Below are 13,102 nucleotides of genomic sequence, written 5' to 3' on the forward strand. Positions count from 1 at the left end.
TGAGTGTATGAAGTATATTTTTGTTGTGACATCTTTAATGTGGCAAGTCAATATGTAGAGAACAACAACTCCCCAGCCTGAGCTAAGGTTGAAGAGCAGAAGAAAAGCCTTGAACCCAAAGTCACCTTTCAGCCATTCTATATTCCCATAAGAAGCTCAGCAGTAGAAATACAAAACAGTATTTTACACCAAAAAATACAAACATCCATTTACAGGTAGTCAAGCAAGACTTGTTTGGGCGGTGTCCTTTACAATTATTAATTCATAATTTCCTCCTTTTTAAAAAGTCTTGTTTTTGACAATAAACATACAGTACATATCCTTTTTATAGAAAACAATCTGTAAAAAACATTATATTGTCTTCTGTACAACTGACTAGCTATCCCCATTCCGAGTTTACTTTGAATTTAAACCTATTTACCAAAACTGATCCATCGGGAAGGCATTTTGCCTGAATTAGGAACATCTACACCTTCCCTTACAATGCCAGTGAATTCAGTTAATAAACTGAAGCACAACTGATTAAGTTAAATTGAATTTGTTTCCTAAATTGACTAGAATGGAGATGTACTTGACCCCAATGCTAAATAAAAACACCCAAACCCTATAAGAGTTGCCTCATTGGAAAATATGTTTTAAGTGTGATGTACAAAAGCTAATTCAGGCTAATCCAAAACATCTCTCTGTCTATTATCCTGAGCAATGCTGGTGACAAGACCTCTTCCTGGTAAAGACTCCTCCAAGCTACAAATCCACACAGAAACAAAGGACAAAATCAAACGAGACTTGAAATAATACAGTGGAGTACAAAAATAGAACAAACAAAAGACAAATCAAAGACATCACACGTGGAAGTGTAAACATATCCAATCTGCTACAGGTTATTAACTTTGGAGAAGTAGGTTCCTCAACATTGCGTTAAGAGGCCCATATAAAAGCCTGGTTTGCAGCTGATGGTCCTCAGTAAATCGCAGTGTCCATGAAAATACAGGAAACATACAACTGTGGGTTTCTTGCAGTTTAGGTTCTTATATCAATGTGTATGGACAAACGTTGGCTGGCAACAGTTGTATGTTGCCATGGCACATATCATGTTGAAGTACCTCAGTGTGGGATGTTGCATCCCACCAACAAGGATGTAGCTGCAGTTGAAATATAGTAAAAGCAGGCTGAATTTTTGACCCCATTACTTGTGAAAGATGCATAAATCACAGCCAAGGATGCCAATTGCATTGAAGGCTAAGAATTTGTCTGCATAGCAACAATCCACAAATTCTGACCATTTAACTTACAGTAAGTGTTGATCATCATTCTACACCCTTTCCCATTTTCATGTGAAAGACTATGGAGACCTTGGCTACCTGGCAGGTGTGATGAGTGTAAAATGGCACTTTGCTAAATTGTTGTTGAACTAAAAACATCCCAGTCATCCACAGTTTGACTTTCTAGAGCCTTTCCCCATTCAATACAAGATAGACCAACTGCATCAACACAGAGACACTAGCTGCAGTGACATGTACCATTCCATTGTTTCAAGACAAGGTGGAAGGGTTGGCGGTAGTCAGGTCTAGCTCAAATGAGCAGCCTGGGTTTGTTCACTCTTGTAGCTGTGAGAAGGGGACAATGGGGTGGGGGGGCACAGCTGGTCAGTAGCTCAGATGTCCATGTAATCATCCTCCTCATCCTCATCGTCTGATTCACTCTCCAGAGAGGACTCCTGGCTGGAGGTCTCCTGCACCTCCAGGGCCGGCTGGCTCAGCGTCTCCTTCACTGTGGCCGCCGACTGGGAGGACAGGATCACCTTCTGGACAGGAACAGGGGACAAAGAACAGGAGAGGTTTAGTCTGACTGAAAGACAGTTTAACAGACAGGGTGAAAAGATAGAAAGTGGCCAGAGATCGATCAATTGATGGAATTGATAGATAGAGCGATAGAAGGGGAAAGAGATAGGAAACGGGAAAGTACCTTGAGTCTCTGCTTGGTTTCTTCAGAGATACTTCCTTTGGGGGAGAGCAGGGTGGGTGTAGGCGGGGTGACCGTAATTTCCGGGGGAACTTGGTGACGGTGGAGGGGATGAAGAGCTTTGGCATGTTGGGGGGGATGCGGGAGCGCACACGACTGGGGTCCAACATTTTAGACTGCTCACTGCTGCCATACAGCTGCTGGTCTGAACATTAGAGATATAGAAAAAAAAATGTATTTCACCTTTATTTAACCAGGTAGGCCAGTTGAGAACAAGTTCTCATTTCCAACTGCGACCTGGCCAAGATAAAGCATAGCAGTGTGAACAGACAACAACACAGAGTTACACATGGAGTAAACAATAAAGTCAATAACACAGTAGAGAAATAAAATAGTGTATATACAGTGTGTGCAAAAGGCATGGGGAGGTAGGCAATAAATAGGCCATAGGAGCGAATAATTAAAATTTAGCAGATTAACACTGGAGTGATAAATTATCAGATGATCATGTGCAAGTAGAGATACTGGTGTGCAAAAGAGCAGAAAAGTAAATAAATAAAAACAGTATGGGGATGAGGTAGGTAAATTGGGTGGGCTGTTTACAGATGGACTATGTACAGCTGCAGCAATCAGTTAGCTGCTCAGATAGCAGATGTTTAAAGTTAGTGAGGAAAATAAAAGTCTCCAACTCCAGCGATTTTTGCAATGCGTTCCAGTCACAGGCAGTAGAGAACTGGAAGGAAAGGCGGCCAAATGAGGTGTTGGCTTTAGGGATGATCAGTGAGATACACCTGCTGGAGCGTGTGCTATGGGTGGGTGTTGCCATCGTGACCAGTGAACTGAGATAAGGCGGAGCTTTACCTAGCATGGACTTGTAGATGACCTGGAGCCAGTGGGTCTGGCGACGAATATGTAGCGAGGGCCAGCCGACTAGAGCATACAGGTAGCGGTGGTGGGTGGTATAAGGTGCTTTAGTAACAAAACGGATGGCACTGTGATAAACTGCATCTAGTTTGCTGAGTATTGGAAGCTATTTTGTAGATGACATCGCCGAAGTCGAGGATAGGTAGGATAGTCAGTTTTACTAGGGTAAGTTTGGCAGCGTGAGTGAAGGAGGTTTTGTTGCAAAATAGAAAGCTGACTCTAGATTTGATTTTGGAATGGAGATGTTTGATATGAGTCTGGAAGGAGAATTTACAGTCTAGCCAGACACCTAGGTACTTATAGATGTCCACATATTCTAGGTAGGAACCATCCAGGGTGGTGATGCTGGTCGGGCGTGCGGGTGCAGACAGCGAACGGTTGAAAAGCAAGCATTTGGTTTTACTAGCGTTTAAGAGCAGTTGGAGGCCACGGAAGGAGTGTTGTATGGCATTGAAGCTCGTTTGATTGGCCGAGGTTGAAGTAGCCAGGAGGAAGGCATGGCCAGCTGTTGAGAAATGCTTGTTGAAGTTTTCGATTATCATGGATTTATCGGTGGTGACCGTGTTACCTAGCCTCAGTGCAGTGGGCAGCTGGGAGGAGGTGCTCTTGTTCTCCATGGACTTTACAGTGTCCCAGAACTTTTTGGAGTTAGAGCTACAGGATGCAAATTTCTGCTTGAAAAAGCTGGCCTTTGCTTTCCTGACTGACTGCGTGTATTGGTTCCTGACTTCCCTGAACATTATGAGAACTTCTAACAAGGATCCTGTCCTCCACTTACTAGAATTCTTACTTTCACTCATGCTATTTCCTGGTTGTAAATGTTCTTACCTAAGCAGGTTTGTGTGGTACTACAGGAAGCAGGCTCGTCATGGGGCCAGCCTGCAGCCTCCTGCCCTGGGGACACAGTGGCCAGCTTCATCTGTTGGCACAGATGAGACTCCTGCTGTCTGTAGGACAGTCCTTCTGCAGGCTCCTCAAGTTCATCTGGAGAAACAACCACGTCACATGACCTGGCTGGGTCACAATCCATACATCATCCAAACACACCAGCATAGAGAAGAAAGACAAGATGACAGGCTCTCACTCATACTTCTGAGGTTAGCAGAATAATCCATTTCAGACTGATTTAATATGCAGTGCACTATACTATAACAACAATGTTTGTAATGACCAACATTAACATGAGCTTACTGGAACATAAATGTAATTTCTATACACAGACAAACACTGGTTTCAAATATTGTCCCAGGCTGCCATAACAGACCCCGCAATGAAAGCTGGAGGCAGATAGGATATATGAGGGAGGGTAATGCCTCAGCCTGCCTGTGAGAATAACATCCCCATGTAGCAACGTACAATAGCGCTAGCAGCACTGACAACAAATACAATAATCCCACTCCCTCTCTACCCAACCTCTTCATTCAGGTTGCCTGGGAAACCATTGGTAGATTGCAGTGCCAAGCTGCCCGATGCTGAGCACTGATCTCCTTAACCTCATGTATGTGTGTGCGCATGTGTGTGTGTGGATGATATCCTCCTTGAATCCTTAAAGATTTCATGTACTCAACAATCAGGATTGTAAACTAAAGAGGCTTGACACAGTTGTGTCATACAGAAACAATGCATCATCAGGAGAACAGTGTTCTAAGTTAAAGACAGATCATTATTTTATACACTTCCATCTGTAAGTGTCAACAGATGTACTATTACCAGGGAGACATAAGTGACTTACTAAAACAGAAACCATTCAACCAGTTCATAGTGTACAGTAGTTACATAACACAGCTCTGAGTGGGCAAGTGTGCCCCCTGCTGGCTGTCTATATAATTACAGCGAGAGAGCAGCTTTGACAGTCATTTATCCTTCTCCCCTAGAGCAGCAGGTACCACGCAGGGAATCAAACTGCAGATACAGCACAGTGAACACAACCAGTTTACAGCGAAATTACTGCGGGTGTTACAAATCAATTCACATTACACTATATTCTCCAAAGAGGAACTACGCAATTGTAATTAAAATGTTTGATGACCATGTCCTCTTTGTAGCAGCATACTTTAAACTGCTTTAGAGTCTGTTTTCAAACAGAACAGACAGTTTCACTGCTGTGCATTGTGAAATGTACTGAGATGAGGAGGGATGAAACCGACCTGTTTGGGGGTTGAAGGCCATAGTTGAAGCAGGGTGGATGGGCAGGGGGGCTCTCCTGTGCTGGCGCTGCTCGTGGGAGCCGCTGGCTGGAGGTCTGGGCACCTTGCCCAGGGGCTCGTACTGGAGTTTGGCTTGGCTGTCCTGGATCTGGATGGACAGAGGGTGGCAGGCAGTGTGGCTGAGCAAGACCGGGGTTGGCAGAGAGGCAGGGAAGAAGATGTCGCGGTTATCCTTAGTGTACTTGGTTGTTGTCGGGGCATCACCGGCAGACTGAGAAAGATAAAGACAGAGTGTGGTAATAAGGAGGAGCGCCTGACCTTGAGTGCCCATCTGCAGTAGAATCTTCTTTCCTCTGTACAGATACTGTAGATAGAACACTGAGAACTGCATATCTGCTTCCCTGGAGGGAAAAATGTCCCAGACAGAACCACCGTAGAAATCGGTTGAGTCAACATAGCTGATACAATCTCACTGTTTACACAGTTAGATGATACTATTACGCTGGCTTTATGCTAGAGCAGTGTCCTGTGGAGGTCTTACTTCTCTGTGTTGCCAGAAGACACCGACCCTACCGGGTCTGAACACAATCATGGTTACTTTAAGACACAGTGGAGCCGGCGCGAGATATGGGTCTGAAAACGTACCTCAATGCAGGGATGGGATATACCACTTTACTCCAAATTGTACCTTCAAGGCATCAATGTAGATAAAGGTAACATTTGGAGTACAGTGGCATATCCCATCCCTGCACTGAAGTACGTTTTCTGACCCATATCTCATGCCGGCTCCAAGGTGTCTTAAAGTAACCATGATTGCGTTCTGTCCCCAGTGCAGCTCAGTGTAAATGGTCGGTATCTTCTGGCATGTTTTGAGGACCAATCAAACACAAGAGCTGCACAAACAACTGCTGTCATGGCAACCAGGAAGAACACAGCCAATGGTAAACGGTATGAATACAGATTCTGTTCAGTTTCTCCTCTGAAAGAGGAGAGCATTGGACTGAATACCATCTCTTCTTTTAAAAGTACCCGAATATGAGGGAGACATTGGATAACTGGGAAGGAGGAATTAGAGGCAGGGCACTGATAATGATATACAGAAGTATATTATAGTATCATGACTTATTTCCAAGTTATAGCAATGTGACTACCAAGCACGGCCATAGCTACATATCAAGTTGAAGGCCGACCGGACTAAATTATCCTTATCACTGCGATTTTAAAATAATCAGTTCAAGGACATACACGAGTGTACAAAACATTAGGAACACCTGCACTTTCTATGACATACAGTTTCCCATGTGTATCAAGAATGGTCAACCACCCAAAGGACGTCCAGCCAATTTGACAACTGTGGGAAACATGGGAGTCAACATGGGCCAGCACCCTGTTGAGCGAGTCCATGCCCCAACGAATTGAGGCTGTTCTGAGGGCAAAATGGGGGTACAACAACGCAATATTAGGTGGGTGTTCCTAATGTTTTGTACACTCAGTGTACATCTGGTGTATTTTTTAAAATTATTATATATATATATATATATACACACAGTGCCTTGCGAAGGTATTCGGCCCCCTTGAACTTTGCGACCTTTTGCCACATTTCAGGCTTCAAACATAAATATATAAAACTGTATTTTTTTGTGAAGAATCAACAACAAGTGGGACACAATCATGAAGTGGAACGACATTTATTGGATATTTCAAACTTTTTTAACAAATCAAAAACTGAAAAATTGGGCGTGCAAAATTATTCAGCCCCCTTAAGTTAATACTTTGTAGCGCCACCTTTTGCTGCGATTACAGCTGTAAGTCGCTTGGGGTATGTCTCTATCAGATTTGCACATCGAGAGACTGACATTTTTTCCCATTCCTCCTTGCAAAACAGCTCGAGCTCAGTGAGGTTGGATGGAGAGCATTTGTGAACAGCAGTTTTCAGTTCTTTCCACAGATTCTCGATTGGATTCAGGTCTGGACTTTGACTTGGCCATTCTAACACCTGGATATGTTTATTTTTGAACCATTCCATTGTAGATTTTGCTTTATGTTTTGGATCATTGTCTTGCTGGAAGACAAATCTCCGTCCCAGTCTCAGGTCTTTTGCAGACTCCATCAGGTTTTCTTCCAGAATGGTCCTGTATTTGGCTCCATCCATCTTCCCATCAATTTTAACCATCTTCCCTGTCCCTGCTGAAGAAAAGCAGGCCCAAACCATGATGCTGCCACCACCATGTTTGACAGTGGGGATGGTGTGTTCAGGGTGATGAGCTGTGTTGCTTTTACGCCAAACATAACGTTTTGCATTGTTGCCAAAAAGTTCAATTTTGGTTTCATCTGACCAGAGCACCTTCTTCCACATGTTTGGTGTGTCTCCCAGGTGGCTTGTGGCAAACTTTAAACGACACTTTTTATGGATATCTTTAAGAAATGGCTTTCTTCTTGCCACTTCTTCCATAAAGGCCAGATTTGTGCAATATATGACTGATTGTTGTCCTATGGACAGAGTCTCCCACCTCAGCTGTAGATCTCTGCAGTTCATCCAGAGTGATCATGGGCCTCTTGGCTGCATCTCTGATCAGTCTTCTCCTTGTATGAGCTGAAAGTTTAGAGGGACGGCCAGGTCTGGGTAGATTTGCAGTGGTCTGATACTCCTTCCATTTCAATATTATCGCTTGCACAGTGCTGCTTGGGATGTTTAAAGCTTGGGAAATCTTTTTGTATCCAAATCCGGCTTTAAACTTCTTCACAACAGTATCTCGGACCTGCCTGGTGTGTTCCTTGTTCTTCATGATGCTCTCTGCGCTTTTAACGGACCTCTGAGACTATCACAGTGCAGGTGCATTTATACGGAGACTTGATTACACACAGGTGGATTGTATTTATCATCATTAGTCATTTAGGTCAACATTGGATCATTCAGAGATCCTCACTGAACCTCTGGAGAGAGTTTGCTGCACTGAAAGTAAAGGGGCTGAATAATTTTGCACGCCCAATTTTTCAGTTTTTGATATATATATATATATACACACACACACACACACACACACACATATATATATATATATGTGTGTGTGTGTGTGTATATATATATATATATATACACACACACACATACATATATATATTATATATATATATTTATATATATTTTTTTTTACACATCTGGTGTATTAAAAGCAATTAAATTGTTTATGACACAATACATACACATACATACAAACGACAGCATGCAGACGCATTCAAACATCCACATCACCACCACTGCCCAGACCTGCCTGCTCCACACCCACATCTCCAGTGCCCGCATCACTCTCTGCCACATGGCCACAAACTGCACCATTTAGTGTCTCTCCATCGCCCACGCATTTTCAACATTTAGATAAAAAAGCATTTGACGATGGCGGATTGGTTGATTTCCAGGTATCTACATGTTTTTTTCAAGATGATTGACGAGAAAAGTATCATCCAACCCATCGGGTATCTCACTGCACCCTCATATTACATGTCTTGAAATACGCAGACAGACTGATTAAAAGGTACATTTACATTGTAATACTTCTGACAGCCAACTTTCTAGCTCCGCCCATAACTTTTGGACTTTATGACATTCCCAATAAACATGGATTATTGAGTCATTGCTAGTTTTACACTTAAGACATGGCTGCCATTGTGCTCTAGAATTTGTGAATTTTGTCTCTTGTATAATCAATTATATACATGAGTTTATACTGGATTAAGTGTGAATTTTCAATAACTGTAGTTTGTAAGTTATGTTCCAACATTCCCTCCATCTTGTGCCAATATCAGTTATTTTTTGTCTTAGTTCCAATAGTTTATATTTTTTTCGAAGAGATTGTCAGTTGGATAGGCTCTCTGCAAGGTTTTGTATATCTTTCCTATTACATGAATATCCTTTTTCTGACTCAAATATGATTCCCTTAAGATTGCTCTGATGTCGAAAAGATTTCACATCGAAGTTGTGATATAAAACGTTTAAGTTGCATGTACTTGAAAATATGTACATTGGTCAGTCCAAAATAGATTTTTAATTCTGTAATTGAAATAAATGTATTTCCTATTACCAAGTAATTTACTGTTTCTATGCCTTTAGTTTTCCATGTGGACTAATTTATCGGTAAATTCTGAAAAGCTATCCAAACATTGTTCCATAGGGTTGTGCTTTTAGGGAGTAATATTGGTTCCTGTAGAATAATGTGTCATTTTCTTCCATATTGTTATAGTGTTGTTAACTTATGAAGCTGTTCATGTTTTTAGCTTTATCCTTTGAAAATCGACATGTGAAAAAATTCTGGGGATGAGCATGCACATGTTGCTCCTCTCTTTAGTGCAAGTAAAAGCCTGAGCGAGCTGATACAATTCCAAGTCTGGAAGGTTAAAACCACTCTCAGACTTAGGAAGATGTAAAACGTTCCTTTTTATTTTATGAGTTTTATTTGCCAATATTAAGTCTTCTGACGAGTATACTTTTTAAAGAATGTCTTCGGTGGGGTAATTGGTAATACCAAGAACAAATATAAAAACTTTGCGATCCATGCCATTCTGAAGAGCTTTATTTGTACCTGTAAGATTTATGGGAAGATTGTTCCATTTAATTAGATCTGCTTTCATATTGTTGAGTAATGGGATAAAGGTATCTTTATATATTTGTTGTCACTTATTAAGCATCCAAAGTATTTAATATTTTTGTGGTCCATTTAAAGGATTGCTGTAGATGAGCTATTATTTTTCTTATTACCATTATTTAGTTTTATTCCACGTAAATGTAATATCTTTTTGTATTCAGATGTATTTATTTTTTTAGCAAGGGGGGCATCGAGTTTTCAATATTGGTCAGGTATATCAGGAGATCATGTGCAAATAAGTTTAGTTAAAATTCATGTTTACCAATACCTGTTACATTTGGATCCTCTCTAATTCTTTCAGCAAGCGGTTAAATTGCCAGTGCAAACAGGAGGGGTCAGAGGGGACAACCCAGTCTCGTATCCCTTTTTAAAGCAATTTCAGTTGTATTATTTGTGTATATTTCTTCTTTAGGACATGTATATAATATGTTTTATTTATTTATTATTTCAGCTGGAAAGTTGAAAGCTTCATAATTTTTGAATAGAAAAGGCCATTCAAGCCTTTTCGGCATCAACAGCCATTATTGATAAATCTACATCTCATTTCTTAGCGTATTGTATTAAGCTGAAACACGTTCTTGTATTCGTTTGGGTCCATTTTTAAAATACACTTTTTGAACTATATGTATCAGTTTTTAATTTTGTATTTATTTCTCCTTTATTTAACCAGGTTGGCCAGTTGAGAACAAGTTCTCATTTACAACTGGGACCTGGCCAATATAAAGCAACGTGGTGCGACAAAAACAATACAGAGTTACACAAAAACAAATGTACAGTCAAAAACACAAAAGAAAAGAAAAATAGAAACATCTATGTAGTGTGTGCAAATGTAGAAGAGGCAGGTTGCAGGAGAGTATGTTCAGTCCATAGATGGAAAATGAGATAAATCTATATAAATCTATACGTTGAAAATGATATATACAAGGGACGGACAAGACAATCAAAACAGACATCCCACTGCTACGCCATCTTGGAGGTCTGGTAAGACTTTGCCATTGTATTGTTTATCAGCTTTTCATTGTGACAATTTATGAAACTGGGTCTGTAAGCAGCAGGGGACTCTCCAGATGTTCCTGGTTTTATTATAACTGAAATAACTGTTTGATACATGGAACTAGGAAGCCCTGAACTGAGTGACATGTGTGCTGTCATTTGTGTAAATAGGGGCACTACTTTGTCCCAAAATATTAAATAGAATTCTATGGGAAAGCCGTCCAATTCCTGGGGCTTTTTTCCCACGCAAATCTTTTAACAGTGTTTAATAGTTGTCTTTGGGTGATTTCCGTTATTCTTTTTTGTCAGCTGATAATTTCTTCAGGGTTGTTGAGTCTAAGGTGGCTGTAGGATGAGTCAAACGGTTGTTTAATTCTGATTTATATAGATTTTCATAGAACCTTTTAAAAATGGTCAATACTCATGTATACTGTGTGAATAACTAATTACAGGTGCAAACTACTAGACGATGGAAACTGCATAAAGCAAGCTCAGCCTTATTTGTTCTATTGTCCAATTGCACGGGTCATTCATCCTCCATAGGGTCTCAGGTTGGAAAACCTCATAGCCCACTGAGTGTTTTACAATGTTATGGGTTGTCAACTGTCCCATAGACATCTAAATGTCCTTTTACTATTTACAGGAGATCAGCCATTTATCTTATTTTACCAGGTAAGTTGACTGAGAACATTCTCATTTACAGCAGGGGGATGAATGAGCCAATTGGAAGCTGGGGATGATTAGGTGGCCATGATGGTGGTATGAGGGCCAGATTGGGAATTTAGGTCGGACACCCCAACTCTTATGATAAGTGCCATGGGATCTGTAGTCACCAGAGACAGGACACCCATTTAACGTCCCATCCAAAAGACAACACCTTACACAATGTCCCCAATCACCACCCTGGGATATATATTTTTTGATCAGAGGAAAGAGTGCCTCCTACTGGCCCTCCAACAGCACTTCCCTGCAGCATCTGGTCTCCCATCCAAGGACCAACCAGGAGCTACCCTGCTTCACTTCATAGGCAAGCCAGCAGTGGGATGCAGGGAGAATCAGAACCATGCTACTATCCAGAATCAGAACCATGCTACTATCCAGAATCAGAACCATGCTACTATCCAGAATCAGAACCATGCTACTATCCAGAATCAGAACCATGCTACGAGGCTGAACAAGAATTGTTCCACTACACCAGGGTACAGAGGGATGAGACACCTTCACAGTCATTCCCTATTTTCTTCACACATTATATATCATCCTGTAAAATAAAAGTACATTTTGTACATGCTCTCTTTTCTTTATCTTTACATTAGTAAATGTTGCATTAGATATACATTTTAGGTTGACTTGATGAAAGTTAATTCATATCCCTTTTGGTTTTGTTGTTCATACTTGCTGTAGTCTGATATTTTGGGGTCAGACTATGATCTATTAATGTTTAGGGTACTTCATGTTCATGCATTGCCAAAAATTAGGTGGAAGGGAGGAAACTTATCAGAATTGAACATACAGTTCAATACAGTTTATTTTACCTTCATTTAAGTAGACAAATTCTTATTTACAATGACGGCCTAGGAACAGTGGGTTAACTGCCTTGTTCTGGGAAGGACGACAGATTTTTACCTTATCAGCTCGGGGATTCGATCTTACAACCTTTCGGTTACTAGTCTAACCACTAGGCTACCTGCCGCCCCAGTTCACATCATTGCCCTACTATGTAAACAGAGGACATTCTGAAAAGGAAAATGAATAACTTAAGTGGGGTAAGGAAATGTTCAGCCTATAACTAGTTGGTTATAAATTAAACACATACGTTTGATTAGCTAGATGATTTTGAGTTGATAGCAAGCTAGCTGGTAATTAGCTGGCTGGCTTTCTATGGGCTGAACAATGCTAGGTAACATTAGTTGCTACTTTTTTTCTTTTCTTTAGTTGCTACTTGCTAGCTGCAAGATCGTAATGATTAACAGGATGCAGTTGTCTAATATGTCACTCGTTTTAGTATAGACAGGTTGTTATGTTTTGAAAATGTGTGTGATGATTTGTGTGCTCTTATTCATGTTAGCAGCAAACGATGCCCAAACTCCGAAGGTTTGTGCTAGCTACTGTGTGTTTACTGCTAGCTACTGTGTGCTGGCTTGAAGCGGAAGGGCTGGAGCAGTCCTATGTAAAACAATAGATCCTGATTCATTCAGTCTTGAAGTCTGAGGACACAGTCTCTTCATTATCGCCACTTCGTGCCGACACATCAAAGCAGCCGTTCCAGAACTCAAGTCAAGGACGTAGAGAGGCTTGTGTTAACAAGACTATGCAGTACCGCGGTCGACATTGAACTGCCGTGGCTTCAATGATAGGGGACAGGGGCCCTTTTATTTATTTTATTTCACCTTTATTTAAGGCCCTGACCTCAAGGGGGCCCCCATTGATTTTATT

At 41.1% G+C, this 13,102-nt stretch overlaps 1 protein-coding gene across 4 annotated transcripts in view; it reads right to left on the reverse strand.

Annotated features, from left to right (window-relative positions):
• Window positions 1-13,102, reverse strand: part of LOC112262948 (calcineurin-binding protein cabin-1) — a 55,908-nt gene continuing 42,806 nt past the window's right edge. For 3 of the 4 annotated variants that reach the window (XM_024438845.2, XM_042331586.1, XM_024438847.2), the window contains 4 exons: window positions 5,034-5,304; window positions 3,715-3,900; window positions 1,966-2,167; window positions 1-1,804 (listed from right to left, as the gene is read on the reverse strand). In XM_024438845.2, the coding sequence (XP_024294613.2) occupies window positions 1,798-1,804; window positions 1,966-2,167; window positions 3,715-3,900; window positions 5,034-5,304 (666 nt within the window). In that variant the 3' untranslated portion in view covers window positions 1-1,797. The remainder of the gene's footprint in view (window positions 1,805-1,965; window positions 2,168-3,714; window positions 3,901-5,033; window positions 5,305-13,102) is intronic. The other variant, XM_024438846.2, reaches the window with a different exon arrangement.

This window comes from Oncorhynchus tshawytscha, linkage group LG12, assembly GCF_018296145.1.
Source record: "Oncorhynchus tshawytscha isolate Ot180627B linkage group LG12, Otsh_v2.0, whole genome shotgun sequence".
NCBI classification, from domain to species: Eukaryota; Metazoa; Chordata; class Actinopteri; order Salmoniformes; family Salmonidae; genus Oncorhynchus; species Oncorhynchus tshawytscha.